Here is a 22,072-nt window from a genome sequence, read left to right as displayed (position 1 = left end):
AGAGTACTCTCGGTATCTCATTGGATAAAACAGGTCTTACAAAAAGATCTCAATCTCTTTATCGTTTTAATTTTTTTCATATATATTTTTTTATAGCATTTTGTTTGTTGGTGCTCGCCCGAGTATTTATGATTGATCTGATGATTTTGTGGGCTGCACTTGCAACAGCAAGTGGCAGCTACTGCTTGCAGCAGTTGTTTTTTTTTCCTCCCATTTAGAGAGTGTGGGAGAATTTTTGAGGCGAAATAATCTGATGGTAATTTTTGTAAACTATTGAAAGTGACAGGTTAATTTATGAACAATTTTTTGTGCTGTTGCTGTTTGTAAAGATTGAGCAAGGCTGCAGACAATTCTTGAAATTGATATTTGCATGTAAAGCAAGTTAGCACACTTGTTTTGTTATCAATGAGGTTAATTAAAAAGTACATAAATTATAAATTGCTTTTTTTATTAGCTTTTGCAATATGCTGTCTTCCGATTTAGTTTACCTTTGTAACTGTCCTTTATCTCACCGATCGCCATTGCGTTGTGCTCTATATAACACAATGCTTCAATATTAATATTCTCTCGTATAAGGTTTGATCATGTTTTATGCATGAAGTGTTGCTGCGCTACTTGAGCTACTCGTTGCATTGTTTTCCGCGGCCTGTCATAACTTATAAATCGAACGCCACCCAGTTGAGGCTGTCAACTGGCACGGCCTACAGCTAAGTTGAGTGGAGCTGAGTTGAGCTGAAAGCCATGTATGCAAATAATATTTGAGAATACACACGTAGCATATTCGTGTATTGATCTTGAACGCTTGACTGAATGCTACAGTTATCGGTATGGATATGGATATAACATGACAGCTTTAGCCACAGAGACAGGGAGAGAGAGAGAGAACCGCAAAACGTAAACTGAATAGTCACAGAATCGCCAACAGCCAATAACCTGGCTCAATGCCTTTGAAACATTTTTTTTCTTTTTAATGAGCACACAATCATTTATCTTTATTAGTAATGGCAATTGCCGCTGAAGATAACGGACAGACGGCCAGACAGTCAGAAAGACGGACGGACGGAGGAGGCGGGTGGACAAATCGACAATGGGACAGTCGATTAGACAAGTGAATAGTTTACGAGGTATCGGAGCAGTGCTCATTTAAGTTATTAATTTATGTAACAAACACATTTGTGTGTTATTTATAAACACGATTTCTGCAATATATATATTATTGTATTTAGCTTGTTGCGCACAACAAATCCCATAAATAAAAGTAATCAGAGTCAACTAAATTATTCCTGACAATGACCAACCAGCAGAAGTGATTTGAAAAGAAGAAATTATTGTTAAATTTGAATAGTATATGGAATGTATATAATAAACGAGAACTTTTGTTTTTGCAAGAGTCGGAGTAAGCAACCAATAATCCCCAGAGCGTTCTCTGTAGCGCCAAAACGGCAAAGCGACAGTCGACCGACAGCACATTGAGTGTATCGGATTTGATTGAACAGTTAATTAATGATCGCCGGATTAGTTTCGAACAGCAGCAGCAGCAGCAGCGGCAGCAATCGAAGCTCGTGCGACAAGTACCCACAGATTGCGATGCTGTACGCCCCGGGGGCAGCAAATTAATCAACGCATAAGAGGCCCAGAGACGTAGGTGTCTAGATCTTGATACATGTTTCTCAGATAGGGAAGTACAAACATATACAAATGTCGTGGAGTCATAGAAACCAGCAAAAGTCGCTGCACATGAATCGATGGAATCGAAAGGAGTTTGTCAACTTCGCTGAAAAATGACACAGATCTTATATCTTGAGGTTCAAGGTTCCCTCTCTCACAAAAAGGGATGTAAAAGCTGGACTTTAGATTATCTCATCTCAACACATAATTTTATACTTATTTTTTAATGTATATTAGTGTAACAACGAAAAGGCAAAATACATTTTCAGCTATACAAAAAACGCACACATTTAACACGAAAAAACAAATGGTAAAATAATAAAAATGGAAAAAAACCAATCTCTTACAGACTACGACAATGGCAATTTGTGAAAACGTCTCCTCAATTACTTCGTCATCTTCTTCGACACATCTCCTAGTCCTGGTGCGTGGTGCTCTCCTCCATGTTGCAGAAGACATTTCGCATTTTATCTAGATCCGGTGGCGCCGTATCCGAATTACGTATCCACATGTTGTAGGCCTGTTTATCGGTGCGTGTCAGCGGCTTAAAGTTACGAGGATTCTGCGCCTCCTCGTCCTGCAATTTGGAATTGTAGCGCGCATAGAGGAAGATACGATAGCGCCAATTGTCAAAGGTTTGCTTCCATTCCGTCACATGCTTGACGGCGCCCTGTGGCACAGCGTTCAACAGATTGGCCAGCTTTAGCCAGTAGGGATCAAGCACAGGATCGTTGCGTCTATGATCGTTTATGAACTGATGTTGCTGCAAAAAGTGCACATACAATTCCTTTTGGCGTTTTGACATGCGTTCCTTGCGCTCTGTAAAAACATTGAGAAATTATTAGTATAGCATACTTTTCAGCGTACTAATACATACGTCGAATGTTATTTGTGCCCGTTGCTGTGATTGCCATGTTGACGCCTTGTTGCTGTTGTTGTTGCTGGTGCTGCTGCTGTTGGTGTTGTTGTTGCTCCTGTTGCTGCAGCAGTGCCAAATGCTGTTGCTGTAAATGTTGATGCTGATGTTGCTGCTGCAGCAAGAACTCATGCTGTATGCGATCCTGCAACAGCTGCTGTTGCTCCTCATCGTGCTGATGATGATGCTGATGATGTGTGGACGGTGGCGGTGGTAACGACACCATCGCAACCTGCTGCAACTGCTGTTGTTGTTGATGTTGTTGCGAGTGCGGCGAATCCGGCAATTCATCTTGCGTATCATAATCCATTTTCGGTGAACACGGCTCGTAGGCAGGCATGCCCAGCTCAGCAGAAGCTGCACCGCTGCTCGCCTTATCAATGCGATACTTCATGGTTTCCTGATCGTCATCGTCACAGTTGGGCAACACAATGTTCGACGTTGAAGGAGCGGCATCGATCACATTATTCGTCTGGCACAAATTCGTAGGTTCCTCCGGCGCAGGCGATTCGTTAAGGAGTTTTTGGGCGCCACAACGACATTGCGGATGCAGCACATAACTCTCCAGGGCGGCATCGTATACTGCAAGCAAGAAGAAAACAATTAGACATGAGAAGAACAATAGCAAAATGGCACTTAAAGCTACGCCTGTGATGGAAACAGCTTGTTTTGTATTTATGTTTGCTTAAACATAATGTATTTAGCGCTTAGTATTAGTTAAAGTACACATCATCTTCATTTTCATCCTTATCGTGATCATCGGCATGATCAACATTATCGGCGTCGTCATCGTTTAACAGTTTTGTTTTTTTGCACTGGTGTCCCGGGGCTTTTTGGCTCAATAGTCGTAGCTGTTGGTCGCCGTTGTGCTCTCGTCCAGCGGCACAAACATATCCATTTTCTCATAGTCCGGCGGTGCAATGTGCTTGTGACTGGTCCACATGGCATACGCCTTCTGATCGGTGGCTGTCAGCGGTTTAAAGTTCTTCGGGTCACTCGTCTCCGACATGCTCAGCTTGGAGTTGTAGCGTGTGTACATAAAAATGCGATAACGCCAGGCATCGAACGTCTGCTTCCAGTCCTCTACATTCTTGACGGCGCCCTGCGGCACGCTGTTTAACATGTGCGCCAATTTGGCCCAGAGTGGCTCGGTGAGTCCATCGTGACGACGATGGTTCGACAACATGCAGGGATTATCCTCAAAGAATTTCACATACAGCTCCTTTTGATCCTTCGACATGCGTTCACCACGTTCTGCAAAGTATTCGATAATTTAGAAGAGATTGAGATATTATTCAAGTTTAATACTCACTTCTAAAGCGACTCATCAGACCAGGCGTATAAGGAGGCTGTTGGGAAGTATTTGGTGCCGTCATCGAGGGCAGACTGTGCGCATAATTGGTGAAGAACTGTTGGCTGGGCAGCACATGCTGCAGCGCCTGTGCCTCCTGTTGCAAGGCTTGCGCGTGCTGCTGCTCCTGTTGTTGTCGCTGCTGCTGCTGGTGCTGTTGCTGCTGTTGATGTTCTCTAGCCTGAAAGCGTGCAGCACGCGCTGCACGTTCCACTTCGGATTCAGACTCAGCTTTGGGTATTATGTCCATGGGATCAATGGATTGTGTTAACGATTCGGGTGTGCGTTCCGAATAGCTGGAAACAATGCGCAGTTGCTGTTTTTGTGCTGTGTCTGCATGGTCCGAATTGGAATTATTGGCATGCTCCAGCGGTGAATCGACGGGTTCGTTGCATACGCCCAAGGCTGGCGAATTGGGCTGCGAGCCCGGTAATGTTGCGGATGCAGCTGCAGCTGCTCCGCTTGCTACATACTCATGTGTATGACTTTCGTTGGAGCGTTGTGGCAGTGGCACCTGATGATGTTGATGGGGATGTGAATGTGGATGATGATGTTGCTGCTGCTGTTGTTGCTGTTGGTGTTGTTGCTGCTGCTGCTGCTTGAGGGCCGCCATCGAGCAGGAGGGCTCGTAGGAGAGCAGCTCCTTGGCATGACCATCGTCTAGGGCTGCAAGAGGAAGCATTTTCAATGCGAGTTTTATTACAAGGCAATTTGGCAGAGACTTACAAGCAAAGCACGTTTACGGTTGCCGCGTCTATATACACAGATCACTCTATATATATAATACGTATATGCTGGGATATATATCAGCACATACTATATAGAGCACACACACAACTATATGTGTCCACAAAAAAAATGGTTAATTGGGTTTGGGGTTGGCTTAAACGCTATTGTAGAACGCGGCTAAACTTATCATATGCACTTATACATAGATAGTACTTACCTTGGCTGATTTCTATAACGAAATTGGTGAGGTCGTGACGTTGGGCCAAATAATGCAATAGTAGTTCATCGGGTATGTTGAAGCCAATCTTTTTGTTGCGAAACTCGAAATTGTAGATGCCAAATGCAGCTCGCACTACAAACACACAAAAATTCAATTAAATTCCAATGTCCAGTTCAGTATTTATGTATTTACTATGCACGTTTTTTTTGCTTTTTTTTTGGGGTGTTGCTCCTCTCTATATCAACACACGCACACAAGCATATAGAGATATGTGTACATTCTAAAAGGCAATTAAGTTTAACGACCTGCCCAGGGCATGAGGCACAAGCAGCGTGCGCTGCTTTTGACCCCCGCAACAACACCTGCACCCCAGCGCCCCTGCACCTGCAGCAGCTGCGCCTCTTCTGGCCCCCGCCAACCAAAAAAAGCTTACCAACATTCTTTAAGTCCCATATGTTTAAATTTCGATTCTCCTCGGGCACGCCAATCATGAGCAGCTTCTTAGTATCGCGAAATTGAAATGGAATTATAATTCCCGATCGCAGCACCATTTTCAATGCGCCACCACACAATTTTCACAGTTTTTCATAAATTTTCCACGTTTCTCTTTGGGGGCTATCTTCGTAATTGTTTTGGTCTCTGTCCCTTCCTTGCTATTTGCATGTTTTACTTGTTCGTAAACAGCCACAGTTATCGATAGCTGGTTATCGATGCATCGCTCGCGGCGATGCTGGGTACGCCATTTGAGTATAAATAACTACCCAGTATTTATCAGCTTGAATTATATAACTTTTAATTTTTGAAAACATTGTTGATATTACATAAATAATTTGAAAAAAGATTAAATAATGACCGGCAGAGGAAGAATAAAAAATTGAGTTAGCTATCAGTTATTTATGTAACATCTGTTATTTCTATTCCTACAAATAATAATATTAAAACATAAACACATAATAATTGTTGTATAAGTGAATTTGATATCATTATAAAATAACAGTTTATTTAATATGGTATCGGAAAGACAAATGGTATCGAATTAAACCAAGTACAAACATATACAGATGACTCATTGTTTCCAGCCCTGGTTAAACAGCTGTGAAAAAGCAGACACAAAAACACATCGACGACGACGACGACTTCAATTTACGAATTAGTTAATTTTATAATTGTGCACACAATGCTCGAGAACTGCCAGAGGCATCACATGGTCCTGGGCCTTGGCGCCCTCACCCTCGTCACCATTTTAGTGCTGATTGTGGAATCCCGATACGCAGCGGAGGGCAGCGTGGCTCGACGTCGTAACCAGCAGTTTGTGATTGAGAATAATTCGACGTGCTGGAAACACGAGCCCTACACCGTGGTCCAGGAGTGTCATCCGTGCTCAGACTTCGACATTGTCAGCCGCAGTCTAGGCGTATGCATACACACACACTACAAGGAGGTGTTGCGCTGTCAGAGTGGCGAAATTGTGACCAAGAGCTGTGATCGTGTGGCGTTAATTGAGCAGCGCAATTTCCTCAAGTTCGAGCTGTTTACCTTTGTGATGGGCGTAATCACATATTTGGCAAGCTATGCTCGGGATCGAGTGCTCTCCCGCCGCAATTATATGCGCATCGAACGCCAGTTGAATCGGGTGCAGTAACCCATAAAGATCAGGAGTAGGATCAGGAAAACAAGGATACTCAAATCTCTCCCAATTCACTGTGTACATATTTTGAACGTTTGTTTGTAAACGAATTGCATATAATTTATTTAGGCATTAAGTTAAGTACAATTAAATTCATACGACTAATACTAAATTGGAATGTGGGGAAAATATTGCGATAAATGTAGATTCGGAATTGCAGCACTGAGCTGAACCGCTGCTCGAGCGGTTCTGGTCAACAACACTACGCAACAAATAACTTGAATGCTTCAGCATTTAATTGCGCCAATCGGGTATCAGATCAGGCTCTGGTCCCTTGGCCTCAATTGGTGGCGGAGGCGGCGCTGCAGTGGGCAGCGCTGGCGGTGATTGTTGCTGCTGCTCTAGGGTCTCGTCGCTGGTAGTGCTCGCATTGCTGCACGCCTTCAGCGAATTATCCGTCATGGGCAGCGGCTTGGCAACGCCAATGCGGACCACTCCCTTTGGTGCACCTTTCAATGCCTGCACTGCCTGATCCAACGAAGCATTTTCCAAATTAATTGAGTTGACAAACAGCAGACGATCGCCTGGTATCAATCTGCCATCCAGCTGGGCAACGCCACCGGGCACTAGCGAGCGTATTACAATCAATGTATCATTCGAGTCCAAGGGATCCTGATAGTCCAAAATGGAGAAGCCCAAACCGCGATCACCCTTCAGCAGCTCAATGATTTGTGGCTGCGATGACCACATCGCCAGTCCGGTGAGTGGCTCCAACGAACGAGATTTGAGCTTGTTAAACGATGCTGCTGCCACAGCCACATTATCAGCATCAGCAACCGATCCCGCTGTAGCCAAACTGCCATCAGATTTCGCCTTGACCAGACGATCGGTGGCCGGCAGCAGATTCTCAAAGTTATTGCTCAGTTTCTTAAGAGTGTCGTCGGAGAAGGGCAACAGTGTGGTGGCTTTGCTACGTCCACAAACCATGCGCACATCCAGTGGCAGCTCCTTCAGTATGGCCACCACTTCCAAATGATTCATACCCAGCAAACGTTCGCCGTTCACCTCCAAGAGTTCGTCACCTGAGCGCAAGACGCCATTGACGCCCACCGGACCATCGGGCAGTATAGAGCGAATATAATGATGGGGACGCACCTCGCGGCCTCCTTCGACATCGACAGTGCCCTCCAGCGAAATGCCCAATCCACCGACAGCAAACTTTTTAATCTGCGCCACAATCACCTCCATGTCGGCGCCCACAATCTTTTGCCACTTGCGCACAATGTCCGCCTCCATCTCCTCGCTCAGATCTGGATCAGTGTAGTACTTGTGACGCGTGATTAAGCTTGCATTCTTGGCATGCACAGCGGTCTACAGAGACATAAAGAGTTAAGCAAAGATTAAAATGAAGAAGGGAGACACTCACCTCCTGTTTGTCCGCCAGCTGCACAACTTCCGTGGGCACAATCTTGGTGGTGCCCTCGATGGAATCCCGCACAGCAACCAGCTGCTTGCCAGCGCCAAAGCTGCTTAGCGTCGTCGTGGTGGCCAAAGAGCTGGAAGGCGGCGTGGTCATCATAAATGCCTCTGGCGCTGGAAGCGTTTCATCCTCCAGTTCGACGGCAGAGCTCGAGGTGACTACAGGAGTGGGCAAGGGAGCTCGGCAAGGTGTACCAGGTGCACTGCTAGTGGGCAACTTCTCGTTGGCATTCGCTGCAATGGCCTGCTGCAGTTGCTCGTATTTGGGTCCACGCAAATAGCGTTCGAGTCGCAGATTTACCACTTGACCGGACTTCTTGAGCAGCTCAACTGCCTGATGATTAGAATAGCCCTGCAACGATTGACCATCCACCTCAATGATGCGATCGTTAACGCGTATCCGTCCACTCAAGTCTGCAGCTGATCCCGGCGAGACGCTCTTCACAAAGATGCCCGATAACTCCTCCTTTTCGCAAACATAGCCGGCAATGGTGATACCCAAGCCATTGGCATCTTTTTTCAACTCCACTTGCAACTTCTCCGTCTCAGGCAATGCCAGCAACTCTTCCAAATCAATGCTGGGATCGATGAGCATCGACGTCTCGCCACGATACACAAAACGCTCATCTTCCGTGGTTGTTTGTGGCGTGGATGCCGTTGAACTCTCACCAAAGATCTCTGGGTAGCCAGTTGAGATGAGATAACGTTCCAGCTCTGCAGGATCAACAAGGACACGCGTGGGTACCACAGCACTACCAGGCTCTAAGGCATATTGTGGCGTCGGCAGTGACTGCTCAATCGGACGCACCACCACGAGACGGACATGCGTGCCCGACTGGCGGAGCACAGCGGCCACTTGCTCCGAAACCATTTCGTGTAGATTCACATCGCCAATCTGGAGAATGTGATCTCCTGACCTTAACCGGCCATCACGATCCGCCACGCCGCCTGGCAAAATTGTCTTGACAATCACGCCAGAGTTGCGGGCTCCAATAATGCCAAATCCAAGTCCAGTGCCATCGTTGACCAGTTCAATTGCTTGGATTTGCGCGTAATCCGTGGCATACAAATCCGCATTGGCTGCCGTCTTGGAATTTTGGCTCTGGGGACGGGCTTCCAATTCTCCAGCCGTCGAAGTGGACTTATCTGGACTGGCAGGCGCCGAGGAATCATACATCACCTCGCCACCATTTAGGCTAAGCACCAGATTCCCAGAGACATCGATGTCAAAGTCATTGGGCAACATGGAAGGATGTTGACCTAATTGGATGCCAAGCTCAAAGAGCGATTCCTGCACATGGGCGATGGTGCGAAATACGGGATCTGTGAGAATACCCAAGATGGTGTTGAGACTCTCCGTCGTCTGCATTTGCAGCTTAGCATCGTCAGAGTCATCGATGCCCTTTTTGACAGCTTCGATTTGCTGCAAAGCACTTGAGATATCGGCGCTCAAATGCATTTTTTATGTTTTATGTTTTGTTGTGGGTGCGGTCAACTTGCCCCAGCTTCTGCTTCCTCTTCCACTTTGCAGTCGAGCGTAATTCCGTTGAGGGCGGGGGGCGTGTCGTGTTGTCAGGTGTCTGTAATTGAATTATGCAGCCTCAATAGTTTCAACTCTTATTTTACTTATCTCGGCTTGCTCACCAGCTGCAACTGCAATTGGCGACTTCCTTGTTTAATCAGCTGCCTCGTTTTCGTATTTCGTTATTGCTTTTATTTTTCTGTTTCGTTGTTTTTTCGTTTTTTTCTTTTTGTTAATTATGCTTTCTGATTTGTAGCTGCCTATTAGTGATGACAATACATCGATTTTTTATGGCTGCCTATAGGAATGCAACTCAGTGTGACCGGAGTATATGGAAATATACCAAAAACGGTAATGCTATTGTGAATGCGCGCTATGTAGCAAATTTTGAACCACTTCAATTTTGTTTATTGCAGCATTTAAATAAATATAACAGAAACTATTCACGATAGGTGCTCCTTTTCTTGAGCTTCTAATGCCTGCTCATGCTTCTGGAACTCCGTGAAGAACTGTCGCGTCATCGCCTTCATTTCTGGCGTCAAGTATTTGGGGAATATGTCTAGAAAATTGTTCGTTGAAAGTGAAATATAAGATTGGTGTTGCTTAAATATTTACAGTTAAACTCAATAATGAGATCCCCAAAATCGTCAAATCGCTTATTGGCATGCTTAATGGCAGACACGGCATCCAGATTACGACACTTCGGTAATCCCTCACACGGTACAATCTTCTGATAGCCTGGAGTCACCACATCCGTGACGACAATCTTAAGCTGCCGCTTGTCCAGTGTCTGGACGAAAAAGATGAATCCCGTGAACGCCTGACACAATGTTATGTTATAGCGATAGACCAGATCATGCATATTGCGCCGCTCGAAGACGGGATGCGGCTTATCGGCCGCAATGAATATGATATCACCCGGGATGGTGGTTGGATAACGATCGCCCTCTTCCTTGAAGCAGTAACGTGTGCCTGCCGTCGTACCTGGTTGTATGTTCAGCTTGAGCGTATGCTTTCGCTTCTCCAGTCGCGACTCCTTGATGTCTACGATCTCCTGACGCCACACATGCATTAGCTTCACACAACCCGTGCGCACCTCCTCCAACGACAAATGTATGATGCGTTCGGTATTCGTATCCTTGTGCCGCACACCAATGCCATGCTCACGAGTTGCATAAAGACTCGGTGGATTGGTTACCGCATCTATGAGGTTAGCATAGGGCGAGTAGCTGGCGAAGACAGCCTCGTAGACCTTCATGTGATCGCCATGATATTGATAGGGCGGAAAATAGCCATTGGGCAGCATGACACCCTCGAAGAGACCTGCTTCGCCATAACGATCATAGATCGCCCGATATAGATCATGGCCAAGTACGTCGAATGCCATATTGATGTAAGCCCATTGCTTAATCTCAGACATGGGCGACAGATGTGTCAGTTTTCCTTCTTGGGCCAGAGGCACAAAGTCCTGCTCGTACTTCTTGTCGCGATGCGGACAGAGACGAACTGCGAGGCGACGATAAGCCAAAGTTAATTGCTCCTTGCTCGCGCTGCGCGGCATGTCCAGCACCGCATAGTAATCCAGTTCAGGACGATTCATTGTTAAGAAAAATATAATATATTCGAATAATAAACAATTCGTATTTACGTTGATAGCTTGATGCTTTTGTTTTGTTTATTGAAATCTCAAACTCAGTTTACTGAGTACTGAGAATTTGTTTTCGCTCAAATTATATACAAACTGAACTCTGAATCAGAATCGGAAATGCATGAGTACAATTGTCAACGAATGAGTAGTTTATGTTGTTGTTTTGTTTTTATAGTATAGTACGACTTATAATTTAAGCATAATCCATTAATCTGCATCGGTTTTAAGGGACGACAATCAATCAATCGACATCCTCAGTGCTAACGCCTGTATAGATGGGCTCCTCTTTCTCCTTCTCCTCTGATTTTTTGGCGCTTGGCGAGGTAGTTTTTTGCTCCTTTTCCTCCTGCTTCTTCTCGTCAGTTTTACTGCCGGAAGCTTCATCGCCCTTATCATCTTTGAAGGGCGCTTCGCCTTCATTGGGCACCCAAAGACCAGAGTCAACACATCGCTTCATATGATACTTGGCCTCATCTACGGGCATTGTGGCAATTGTCTTCTGCAGCAGCTCAATATCACGCGACTCAAAGCAAGCCTTAAGTTCCTGTAAACAAAATATGTAATAGTTAAAAGGATTTATATCAACTTGGCAAAGTCGCAAACTTACATCGGGCAGCGTTTCAAACACATCAGCTGGATGAAGTCCCCCGGGTCCCATATTTTCCTGGCGCTCCTCCTCCTCTGCTTGTGCCACAGCTTCTTGAATTTTCTCTTGGGCACGTTTCTGAATGCGTCCCTTGAATCCCTCAATCTCACTCTCAAACTGTTGGCGATACTCGACACCACAATGCTCAATCTTCTGGAAGAATGAGCTGACACAGGCACGCGGATCAACGTCCAACTGCTTGGCCAGCTCCAGTATATACTGCATGCAAATGCACTGATGCGCCACATGAGCCATCAGCTCGTGCTTCTCCTCCATCTCCAAATTGATGGACCAAATGACCAAATAGTTTGCTGTCTCCTCGCACACCAAATGTAGGTTGCTCTGCAGAAAACGCTTGGATGCATCGTATTTGCGCAGCATGCCGTATTCCTTACACAGCTTCTCATTGTCCTTTACGAACTGTTTGAGGTGCTGCTCGCGCTCCTCTTCGCTCAGATTCTCATCGGGTTTGCGACCGGCCCTCTTGTTGATAACGGTCTTTTCGAAACCAGGTTTGCTGATTGTGTCCACATTCCATGGCGTCTTCTTGTCTTTCTTGAGCAATTCGTTCTCCTGACGATCGAGATCCTTGCCTTCGTTTTCAATCTTATCTAACTCTTTCTGCGATAACACAACAATGTGAGAGATGACTAATTCAATAAATAAATGCTAGTTGCACTCATTTTACCTTAAGTGCGGCCTCGTCACCGTCTTTCTTGCTGATGCGTTCCTTGACGTCCATCAAGCGGGCCTGGTAACTCTGGCGTTTCGCTTTCATGTCCTCCTTCTCTTTCTCCGACTCCGCCATGCGTTCAACTCGTGCCTGATGCCGCCAGCGGAACAATGAAGGGGTATCAATGTTCGGGTGTGTTTCATCCTCATCATCCGAAATCTGCACGTTGGGAGATTGTGTTATGAATAATCTTTACACATCTACATGGAAATACTCACTTCAATATTTTTCCATTTGCTGTAGTCGACCATTTTAACTGTTCCGTGTTTCGGATTGTGAAAACAATAAAATTCGGCTTAATTTGCAAAAATTCTAGAAATATTTGTGCCAATCAGAGTGACCGGAAGCTTAAACTTGAAATAGGTAGAAATATAGGTTGAAAAATATATTATTATAAATCACTGACATAAAAGCAAGCTGGTCACACATCACGTGATTTACTTATATTAAAAAAAAAAATGTTAAATGGAAACAGCATGTTCTATTATTTATGGCAAATACAGGTAAAGTCTTTTGTAAATTAATAATTAATTAATTAATTAATTTACAAAAAAAAAAGAATTTAAAGACAACACACACGCGTCATAACTTTCAATAATCATGGCTGTTGGTCAGAGATTATTTATCGATTGCATTAACAGTGTTGTGAAACAGCGATGTTGTCGAGGTTCGGGCAAGTGCGCGCCATTGACATTAATTTGAAATTGGGACACACGGTTAAGGTTAATGCATGCAGAAGACAAACAAACGAAATCAACAGGAAACTCAAGTTGTTCTTGCAATGTAAACAATGAGAAACAAATAGAGGGCGAGGTTAAATGCATTTTTAATGGCAATGTCTGGGTCTAAAGTCGCTAGCCTAGCATGGAGTCAATCATAAGGACTCACAGTTCGTTAACAATGGCCAGCTACTATAGACGTAAAAAACCGGACACGGTATTCCTGAATGCCAAGCCCATAAACAGTGGAAATGCGCAGGCCTATCTACACGGTGTACGCAAGTATTCCATTGGGCTGGCTGAACGTTTGGATAGTGGTTACCAGGCACCAGGAAATGGCAAGAGAAGTTCGGTGAGCACCGTGGGCTCGATTAGTAATGATTTTATACCGGTGAGAATAATTATGAAATTGTGCAACTATACGTATTAATTTGAATTGTCTGCCAGAGTGTTTTTTATCGCAACATTGCACCGGTTAACTGGTTTCTGCGGATCATCGGTGTTCTGCCCATTGTACGCCGTGGTCCTGCTCGGGCCAAGTTTGCTTTGAACTCGGGAGCATTTCTCTATTCTGTAGTTTTCTTTGTTCTGTTGTCGGTAAGTCAGTCAGAAGCTGCTTAGTCAGAAGGGTTTTCCCTAATAATCATTTCTTTTACTTTTACTATGTCGGCAGTGTTATGTTGGTTATGTGGCCAACAATCGCATTCACATTGTGCGTTCCCTGAGCGGCCCCTTCGAGGAGGCAGTCATCGCTTACTTGTTTCTGGTCAACATACTACCCATTATTATAATACCAATTTTGTGGTGGGAGGCCAAGAAGATAGCGCGTTTGTTCAACGATTGGGATGACTTTGAAGTGCTGTACTATCAGATCTCTGGACACAGTTTGCCGCTGAATCTCCGCCAGAAGGGCGTCTATATTGCAATAGTCTTACCCATACTGTCGGTGCTATCGGTGGTTATCATACACATCACTATGTCGGATTTGAACCTCAATCAAGTGGTACCCTACTGCATACTAGATAATTTGACGGCCATGCTGGGCGCCTGGTGGTTTCTCATCTGCGAAGGAATCAGCACAACCGCATATCTGCTGGCCGAGCGCTTTCAGAAGGCATTGAAACACATTGGTCCCGCTGCCATGGTCGCAGACTATCGCGTCTTGTGGCTACGGCTGAGCAAGTTGACCCGCGACACTGGCAACGCGCTCTGTTATACATTTGTATTCATGAGTCTATATTTGTTCTTTATCATTACGCTGTCAATTTATGGGCTATTGTCGCAGCTGTCGGAGGGATTTGGCATCAAGGATATTGGTCTGACCATCACAGCGCTGTGGAACATTGGACTACTCTTCTACATTTGCGATGAGGCGCACTATGCGTCCGTCAATGTGCGCACCAATTTCCAAAAGAAACTGCTGATGGTCGAGCTGAACTGGATGAACTCGGATGCCCAGACAGAGATTAATATGTTTTTGCGTGCCACCGAAATGAATCCATCGAACATCAATTGTGGCGGATTCTTTGATGTTAATCGCACTCTCTTCAAGGGTCTGCTCACCACAATGGTCACCTATTTGGTTGTGTTGCTGCAGTTCCAGATCAGCATTCCAACGGACAAGGGCGATGGCGATGCCACGTCGAATGTCACAGTCGTCGATATGCTGATGGATAGTTTGTCTAATGACATGACCTTGCTGGGTGCCACCAGCACCAGCACTTCTGTGGCACCACCAACCACAACAACGGTGGCAGCAGTTACCCGGTCTGGGCGTGGTCGAAAGGGTTGAATTAGGTCAAGGTAGCACGATTTGTGATGCGACTAGGAATAGGAATAAGCAAACAAAATAGTGAATGCACAGCAAATTAGGCAACAATTGAATATTAAACTTAGAACAGCTTAGAATAAATTTTACAATAAACGAAAAATACCAAAAAAAGTGTGTATTCTTTAAATCAAATTGACATATTTTTATTTAGTTAAAGAAATAATTTAAAAATCGTTTGTCTTTTGTATGAAATTCAACTCGTGCAAAAGAGATGCACATACAATGAACGTGAATTACTTTTTCACATTTTGTCTTCGCCGCCTCCTTCGCTGCTGTGGCGCAGTGCATAAAGTAGCGAGTTTTCACTTAACAAAGATCTCCGGTTCGAATCCAGCAAGAGTCAACTTGATTAATATTATTTAACATTTTTGTTATGTTCAATTTATTTAAATTAAAATAAAGTTGCAATTTCAACAACTACTACATGATAAGATTAAATGTATATATATATATTTATATGGGGAAGGGGAACTTTAAGCGCTATATAGAAAATAGGTAATGCATGTATCGCATTTATTGCACATTTGCTAATTATCATCGTATTATCTGTTTGTATTGCTGTAAGAATATATCATTTGTTTACATATACAACATATGTATGTATCTCTCTGCCTCTCGATCCATTTTCTCTATATAAAATAGTTATCTGTGGTTATTCCATATCACACACGTTCCAAAAAACTTAAATTTACAATGAAAAACCAAACGGAATTTAAGACACTTGGATGCTGGAAGTTCGAGGGCGTTGGGGTTTAGGGTTCTGATCGATCATCGTAGTATTTTGAAGCGTTTTTATTAGCGTTAACTTGGACTTAACACTGTCCATCTGGCGATTCGGTTAGAATGTGTTTGTATCCATTGCTGCCCAGGTACATATGCTCACGACGGAACTGATAAGGAATCTGCTATGGAAGACAGTTCATATTGCATTTAAATCTGTATGAGTTATGTTTAGAATTATGACTTACAGTGCCTGGAGCTGGGCAAGGAATAGCAACCGTAGCGATCTCTCGCAATTTGTTCATTGTGCGCAGACTTTGGTAGAAGCTGTGCATTACATACCACTTGACTGCATCCATGCAGAGTAGCGAATAACTAACGACAACTGCAAAAAGTAACCAGCTGATCTTAAGTCTGAACATAACCTTAAATTGTAAATAAAAACTTACAGTACAAACACTGTCCGCCAAATATCATGGGTAATTTCGTATCCTTTAGCATAAAGACAAAAACTCCAGCAGCGATTACGCCCAGAAACTCCATAACCAGCCAAGGTATGATCAAGCCCGGCTTATTCTTGTAGACCCCAAAGAAGAGAGCAATGGTACTCAAAGCGTAGACTATTGTAATGCTGGCTAGCACATAAAGCGCATTTTCGGTAGCATCGGCTAGTTGAGCGGCCGTCTTAAGACGCATATCGTTGTGGAACGGAGACATATTGTAGAATCCACTATCCTTCTGATCCGCAATGTCCAGATCAAGTAGCAATCGCATTTGCTCTGCATGCGCCAAACAAAGGAGCACCACAAACAGAATGGAATGCGCGATGAGCTGGAAGGATTTAAAAGTAGGGAATCACGCATGAATTTCGGATACTTTCAGTGTTGCACAATATTTTGCAATTTTGGCGCTAACAATTCGCAAGTGGTTTAAGCCATGCGCACAACGACACCAGTTACGTTTGATGCTCGCGCTTTAAAAAGGGCGCTCGTCTTTAGCATGTTCCAATGTCAGGAACAATAGTGCAGACGCATTGCGCCGTTGGCTCGTCCATTCGCCCCTCGTTGGGCGGGGGCGTGCGCTAAATTGCCGCCTTCGATGGGTTTCTAACGTGCTCAGTGGGGTATGGCTTTGCATATCCAGTGCATAATTTTTTTTGTTTGGGGTTTGCGGCTGCACATTTTATGGCATTGTTTTGTGTCCGTGCGCTGTGCCCCACATGATTAATCCATTACATAAGCGCGTGTGTGGGAGCTTATGTGCATCATCGTCGTCGCAATCAATGCAATAACAACACTTACCAGCTGGTAGATGCTCGTTAGCAATGCTGTGGTCCGCAGATTACGCGGTGATATGGGGGGACATCATCATTTCCCAGATGCGGCGACAGCTCCACTTGCCACCTGTGCTGACCGTGGGCAGCAACATTATTCCGTGTGTGTTTTCCACTTATTTGTTTACTTTTTAATCAATTTATGGATTTTTCTTTCACTCAACTAAAGTATATTACTTTGCCACTGGCTGCGACTCGTCGCAATCGTTTCGTCATCCAATTGCCAATGACAACTTAAGGGTTGGCGCTTCATTTGCGGCTCCCACGTACGTACATTAAATTGAAACTTGCGAGAGCTTTTCGCGGAAGCGCGGCGGAGGCGCATCGTACATTCCCAAGGTCTGTTTTGATATTCGGTGAGCTTTCGAATGTTTGTTTTGCATGTGCAACAACTCTTTCGCAGCGAGGGTATATCAAGTATACGAACTGATTTGTTTGATTTGAATTTTGGTACAGACTTGAGGTGATAATAATTGTGTCGTTACTTGCTAAAAATGTAACATAAAGTATACATATCTCCACAAATGAGATACTGAACTGAAAACTATCTTAGTTAAATTGCCTAAGAATAACCTTACAATTTATCGGTATGAATAAGATACAGAAACTTTATCTTATCTAATAAGGTTACTGACTAAAGGAAGATTTACTCTATGATTTACTATAATACAAATTTGTGAAATCTATATAAAATATGAATATAATAAAATGCCCGTTGAAAACTAAAAACAATAAAAAAAACAAAAATTTTATAATATACAATTTCTAATAACATATAGCAAACACGGTAAAATTGAAATGGAACTCACTCACATTGTGGTTTTATGTATTTGTAATGAGTTAATAATTGATATTTGGCTTAAAGATAGATAACCTTATTAGCTGACAAAAAAATATATTTTCGGGATTATGGACATATGGAAATGTACATATGTACATTTGGATTTATAAAATTATATCACTTATCTGTATCTTAACCAAATTTAAGAGTATTTCAATAACGTTCACACTAAACACTTTAGCTTTCGAAGCTTTTAGGGGGTTGTTTTTAAGCTTTGCAGCCGCGCAGATGTTTATCGCAGTGAGACAATGCAAAGCTTTTAGCGCAAAGCTTTTTTGTTGTGGCCAGTGTTGCCAGATGTTGGCGGCACATCCGAAATAAAGCAATTAAAATGTGGTTCCTACCGCTGCGGGCCGTTTGCTATGATAAATTTTACATTTTAAAAGTCAATTTACACTGAACTATAAAAATGTAACATAAATTTTGCCAAAGCAGGCCATAAAATTGGCCAGGCCGAGGAAGCAGTTGCTGGATGAGGTACTTTGTGGCCAGAAGAATCAGAGTCGTAGTCTAAAAGAGTCGAAGAGTTGGAGTCGTGCCATTGACTGTTGCCAATGGCAACTGGCGCTCCTCCTGTGTCAGCTACTTGCACGCTTAATTGATTGTTTTTCTACGAGCTGGCGAGGATGATGCGATGGAGCACTCACAATGTTTCAACCACCAGCACCACCATCATCATGATGAAGATGATGAAGACCTCAGGGGCAAAATATGCATTGCCGTTTTCTTCTGGTTGTTGCTGTTTGTGTTGTTGTTTGCGGCTTGTTATCATTGGGCGTGTTTTATTAACTTTTAAGCTGCATGCACGCGAGGGGCCATAAAAAGTGCAACTGGCGGTGGCGCAAATCCAAAAGTCAATTAAAAATTTTTTACATTTGTTTGCACACAACAACGCGAACGCAAACGCGCGCTGTTCTGAATGCGTTAAGCTCAACCTGACTCGCAACCTGAACTCGAGACTTCACTGCAGAGAAGAACTTGGCGCGATAATCATAACTGCAAAAAAGTAAGCAACTACGCGCAGGCGTCGCCCCGTTCATAATTTATGGCCTCAACAGAGGCCGGCTCTTGAAGTATTGAAATATCATCTTCCAGCCATTTGCCGTTCAATTTGCGTTCGCAACGCTCTTTTGATTGGTTTTTCGCCCCCCCCCCCTCTCAACCCAACTGCAGCAGCATCAACAGCAACAGCAGAAGCAACAACTTGGCTACAAATTGATTGCCTTAAAGTAACTTGTAAAATGCTTCTAAGCAAGCGTTGCAAGCCAAAACTTGAGAGCCACTTTAAACGGCTGAAACAGAAGCAACATTACAAATGTGTGGCGTTATTGCCACGGGGGAGGAGCTGCAACAGTTGCAGCCACAACAGCAACAGCTTCAGCTGCAAGAGGAAGCTTTGATTAAAAAATAAAAAAAAATATGAAAAGAAAAAGAAAACTGAAAACTTGACCATTCGAGTGGGAGCCGATTCGAAAAGCAATCGCTGTTGTTAACAAGCATTTCAGCGCATGACAATTGGCATGCACACCTTCGGGCCATTAATATGCACCACATTGCAGCAGCAACGATGACTGTTGCTGTTGTGGTTGCTGTTGCTGTTGCAAGTTGGCAACAACTTCAGTCTGACTGAATCTGCTGCACTTTCATGTCATTTAACTATTTGTAATTCGATCTCTAGGGGTTTCGTTTTGCTTAGTTATTTAATCACTGCAATCGCTCGAGCATAAATAACATTTACTCGACTTATTTGCACAATTTGTTTGCCTGTTTTGACAGTCTGTTGCTCAGGCTGCAGGCTGCAATTGAAATCGATCTGGTAGCCGGTTAAACGAAATTCTAAATACTCGAAAACAAATTTAGTTGATCTCCGATTTTGTTCTTATCTAAAAACCGAATTGGGAGCAATCATCTTGAAGTGGATTTTAATTAAAAAAAAAGATGCGACGATCGAATTATTATTTAGGAATTCAAGAAGAAAAGAAATCTAGAAATTTTCTTACTAGAAATTTTTAATGAAGTTAGTCTAGAATCTAGACTCTAGAAATGAAAAGAAAATTTATATTGAAAGAGACAATGAATTTTAAATACTTACATATATGGAAACTTTGAGTTGCCAATGCTTATTTAGAACAGATATGGCAATTCAATTTATAAATTATTGATGTGGAAAAAAAATTTAATTTTTCAATGTATCCATAAAGATATGTAAAGCTTTTCATTGTCAAAAAATCCGTATAGAAAACAGCTGATCTTGAAGAAACGACATTTTTCTTATAAGTCAGTCTATTCGAATAAGACTTATGAAGAACAATGAAAAATCAGTCCAAAGTCTTGTATCTCCATCATACATACTTTATTCTATTTGTTCATAAAAGATTACTATTATATTTATTAATAACAGTGTAACTAAATATGAGTAAGCTTCTCAAATATCATAAAAAACAAATATGTATTCCAAGGAGTATTCTTTTTTTTTTGGGAATATGTATCTCATAAAGTTAACTGTTTACCAAATCCTAGCAATACCCAAAGACAATCATCCTCTCAGGATTACACTTGGTATCAAAGTTACTAAGTGTTTTTCTAAGGAATACGCCTAATGTTAAGCCAAGTGTACGCATATGTATGTGAAAGTCAAGTATAGCCTTCAAGCTATATATCTGATGTTAGTCACGTTTTGGAGTCACCCATCAATATCAATTGTTACACATATTTGCATGGCTCAAACAACGCAGCGAGTTGATAACAAAGCGTCACCCGAAGTTTGCATCGAATATGGAAAATTTTTGTGAATTGGAGAAGAGTGCGCGATTTTGGGATGTCGCTTGTCAGTTTTTCAACGTGAGCTCGATTATGTGCAATGATGATGAAGATGTTAGCATTTCCGATTAAACGCACTCGCTCCCTCTTGAGGCAGCAACAACACAAACAACACGGCAAACAATCACAGATGGGGGCGAGCTGTAGCCCTCGAATCTCAAGGGTGTGTTCAATTGTGTCAATTTAACGCCTTTTATAGCACCCCGCCAACACAGCAACGAGTCGATGAGTCGACGAGTGTACCGCCACCCACTTCAGAGAACAGGCGGCAGGATAACAGGACAACACTCCTGTGCTGCATGTTGGGCATATTAATTATTGCACATTCGATGATGGTGATGATGATGATGATGGTGGCCAGAGTCAGTCAGCAGCCAGAGTTTAGCCTCGCTCGATTTGCTCGACGGCACAAAGTGTTAATTACACCCCAACGCGACTCTTCCTTCCCCTCACTCCCAGGATGTATTTACAAAATGTATGCTCGCTTTACGCTCAACAAACGTGATTATTAGTAGTAGTTGTCTCTGTCTAAATATTGAAAATTGATAATACAAGTGTGCATGGCATTTATCTAGCATATCTCCTGGACTGCTTCTGCTTCTGCTTCTCGTTTGTCGCATCATCGCCATCGGCAAACTGACAGGCAGGATAATGCTCAGGCTTTCCTAACATAGTTTGTCACACACAGTTGCGATGTGTGATGCGGCTGAATAAGCAACAAATTGCAATTTAATTGCACACTATCAATGTGGGCAGACTTTGTTACGTTACACAGAGAGTGCGAGTATTCATCGGCTTGCGTGTTACATTCTCATATTCAAATTTACCAAGATGCTGCAGTATCAATATCAATTGCCATAGACTAATTGCTAACTGAACTTATTTGGTGTTTATCATAAATTAGTTCTTCATAATATATCGCATTTTACTGTTAAATAAAAATTTCCTTCATATAAAAGATAGAGTTACGAAATGATTTAAGAATTTTTTCAGATTGTTGACTTAAATTAGTTTTTTATAAATTAAATTTTATTATTTTATTTATATATTTTACTTTATTATATATTTATTATATATTTTACTATTAGAAAATCTTCTAAGCTTTGCAAGATTTTGCAATTTATATTATTTTTAAAATTTATTTGGTAGATGAATTTTAGTTGCAAGATCCGACAAGAATGTTTTTGATTTGTTAATCATTTAATTTTGTTCATGAGGCTTAAGTATTTTATTATTTGAAAATGAAATATTCTTAAGTTTTGCAATCTT

General features: G+C 42.9%; 7 protein-coding genes and 1 non-coding gene across 9 annotated transcripts; 3 read left to right on the top strand and 5 right to left on the bottom strand.

Annotated features, from left to right (window-relative positions):
• Nucleotides 1-1,905: 1,905 nt before the first annotated feature.
• Nucleotides 1,906-5,580, bottom strand: LOC133846057 (GATA zinc finger domain-containing protein 10). Of its 2 annotated transcripts, none has more exons than XM_062280777.1 (4): nt 5,318-5,573; nt 4,882-5,016; nt 2,546-3,166; nt 1,906-2,487 (listed from the first exon to the last, which is right to left on the bottom strand). In XM_062280777.1, the coding sequence occupies exons 1-4, from the start codon at nt 5,433-5,435 to the stop codon at nt 2,084-2,086; spliced, it is 1,278 nt and encodes a 425-aa protein (XP_062136761.1). In that variant the 5' UTR covers nt 5,436-5,573; the 3' UTR covers nt 1,906-2,083. The 2 variants fall into 2 exon arrangements, with proteins under 2 accessions (XP_062136761.1, XP_062136760.1); XM_062280776.1 differs by lacking the exons at nt 1,906-2,487; nt 2,546-3,166 and adding exons at nt 3,340-3,838; nt 3,897-4,601 and having other exon boundaries at nt 5,318-5,580.
• Nucleotides 5,581-5,966: 386 nt separating this feature from the next.
• On the top strand, nt 5,967-6,683 carry LOC133846060 (protein JTB). Its single transcript, XM_062280781.1, has one exon. It carries the CDS (start codon nt 6,062-6,064, stop codon nt 6,524-6,526), a length of 465 nt encoding a protein of 154 aa, XP_062136765.1. The 5' UTR covers nt 5,967-6,061; the 3' UTR covers nt 6,527-6,683.
• Nucleotides 6,606-9,794, bottom strand: LOC133846054 (patj homolog). Its single transcript, XM_062280774.1, has 3 exons — nt 9,635-9,794; nt 7,938-9,570; nt 6,606-7,882 (listed from the first exon to the last, which is right to left on the bottom strand). The coding sequence occupies exons 2-3, from the start codon at nt 9,447-9,449 to the stop codon at nt 6,806-6,808; spliced, it is 2,589 nt and encodes an 862-aa protein (XP_062136758.1). The 5' UTR covers nt 9,450-9,570; nt 9,635-9,794; the 3' UTR covers nt 6,606-6,805.
• Nucleotides 9,795-9,897: 103 nt separating this feature from the next.
• On the bottom strand, nt 9,898-11,117 carry LOC133846059 (dnaJ homolog subfamily B member 13). The gene is made up of 2 exons (XM_062280780.1): nt 10,128-11,117; nt 9,898-10,071 (listed from the first exon to the last, which is right to left on the bottom strand). Exons 1-2 carry the CDS (start codon nt 11,110-11,112, stop codon nt 9,956-9,958), a joined length of 1,101 nt encoding a protein of 366 aa, XP_062136764.1. The 5' UTR covers nt 11,113-11,117; the 3' UTR covers nt 9,898-9,955.
• Nucleotides 11,118-11,155: 38 nt separating this feature from the next.
• Nucleotides 11,156-12,918, bottom strand: LOC133846058 (hsp90 co-chaperone Cdc37). Its single transcript, XM_062280778.1, has 4 exons — nt 12,758-12,918; nt 12,495-12,698; nt 11,768-12,427; nt 11,156-11,704 (listed from the first exon to the last, which is right to left on the bottom strand). The coding sequence occupies exons 1-4, from the start codon at nt 12,788-12,790 to the stop codon at nt 11,402-11,404; spliced, it is 1,200 nt and encodes a 399-aa protein (XP_062136762.1). The 5' UTR covers nt 12,791-12,918; the 3' UTR covers nt 11,156-11,401.
• Nucleotides 12,919-12,955: 37 nt separating this feature from the next.
• On the top strand, nt 12,956-15,194 carry LOC133846055 (gustatory and odorant receptor 63a). Its single transcript, XM_062280775.1, has 4 exons — nt 12,956-13,042; nt 13,155-13,649; nt 13,706-13,855; nt 13,932-15,194. Exons 2-4 carry the CDS (start codon nt 13,404-13,406, stop codon nt 15,048-15,050), a joined length of 1,515 nt encoding a protein of 504 aa, XP_062136759.1. The 5' UTR covers nt 12,956-13,042; nt 13,155-13,403; the 3' UTR covers nt 15,051-15,194.
• A 262-nt stretch (nt 15,195-15,456) lies between these two features.
• LOC133844255 (uncharacterized) lies at nt 15,457-17,394 on the bottom strand. The gene is given in 5 exon segments (XM_062278168.1): nt 15,457-15,991; nt 16,058-16,194; nt 16,259-16,640; nt 17,111-17,167; nt 17,169-17,394. Coding segments are annotated over 5 exon segments (735 nt in total). The 5' UTR covers nt 17,238-17,394; the 3' UTR covers nt 15,457-15,901.
• LOC133846661 (U11 spliceosomal RNA) lies at nt 16,787-17,027 on the top strand. The gene has a single exon (XR_009895002.1). It is a non-coding gene; the product is annotated as a U11 spliceosomal RNA (small nuclear RNA).
• Nucleotides 17,395-22,072: the final 4,678 nt, after the last annotated feature.

Source organism: Drosophila sulfurigaster, chromosome 3, assembly GCF_023558435.1.
Source record: "Drosophila sulfurigaster albostrigata strain 15112-1811.04 chromosome 3, ASM2355843v2, whole genome shotgun sequence".
NCBI lineage: Eukaryota > Metazoa > Arthropoda > Insecta > Diptera > Drosophilidae > Drosophila > Drosophila sulfurigaster.
The sequence above is the reverse complement of the archived record's forward strand: the minus strand, read 5'-3'. Positions and strand labels throughout refer to the sequence as shown.

Excerpts from the sequence above, each read along its gene's own strand:
- LOC133846055 (XM_062280775.1), top strand. The coding sequence starts at position 13,404 with ATGGAGTCAATCATAAGGACTCACAGTTCGTTAACAATGGCCAGCTAC. Across the intron at positions 13,650-13,705 it reads TTAGTAATGATTTTATACCG|AGTGTTTTTTATCGCAACAT; the intron begins GTGAGAATAATT and ends ATTGTCTGCCAG. Across the intron at positions 13,856-13,931 it reads TTTTCTTTGTTCTGTTGTCG|TGTTATGTTGGTTATGTGGC; the intron begins GTAAGTCAGTCA and ends CTATGTCGGCAG.
- LOC133846058 (XM_062280778.1), bottom strand. The coding sequence starts at position 12,790 with ATGGTCGACTACAGCAAATGGAAAAATATTGAA. Across the intron at positions 12,699-12,757 it reads GCAAATGGAAAAATATTGAA|ATTTCGGATGATGAGGATGA; the intron begins GTGAGTATTTCC and ends CCCAACGTGCAG. Across the intron at positions 12,428-12,494 it reads GTGACGAGGCCGCACTTAAG|AAAGAGTTAGATAAGATTGA; the intron begins GTAAAATGAGTG and ends GTGTTATCGCAG.
- LOC133846060 (XM_062280781.1), top strand. The coding sequence starts at position 6,062 with ATGCTCGAGAACTGCCAGAGGCATCACATGGTCCTGGGCCTTGGCGCC.
- LOC133846059 (XM_062280780.1), bottom strand. The coding sequence starts at position 11,112 with ATGAATCGTCCTGAACTGGATTACTATGCGGTGCTGGACATGCCGCGC. Across the intron at positions 10,072-10,127 it reads TCTCATTATTGAGTTTAACT|ACATATTCCCCAAATACTTG; the intron begins GTAAATATTTAA and ends ACAATTTTCTAG.
- LOC133846054 (XM_062280774.1), bottom strand. The coding sequence starts at position 9,449 with ATGCATTTGAGCGCCGATATCTCAAGTGCTTTGCAGCAAATCGAAGCT. Across the intron at positions 7,883-7,937 it reads AGCTGGCGGACAAACAGGAG|ACCGCTGTGCATGCCAAGAA; the intron begins GTGAGTGTCTCC and ends ATGTCTCTGTAG.
- LOC133846057 (XM_062280776.1), bottom strand. The coding sequence starts at position 5,435 with ATGGTGCTGCGATCGGGAATTATAATTCCATTTCAATTTCGCGATACT. Across the intron at positions 5,017-5,317 it reads ATGGGACTTAAAGAATGTTG|TGCGAGCTGCATTTGGCATC; the intron begins GTAAGCTTTTTT and ends GTGTGTTTGTAG. Across the intron at positions 3,839-3,896 it reads TCTGATGAGTCGCTTTAGAA|AACGTGGTGAACGCATGTCG; the intron begins GTGAGTATTAAA and ends AATACTTTGCAG.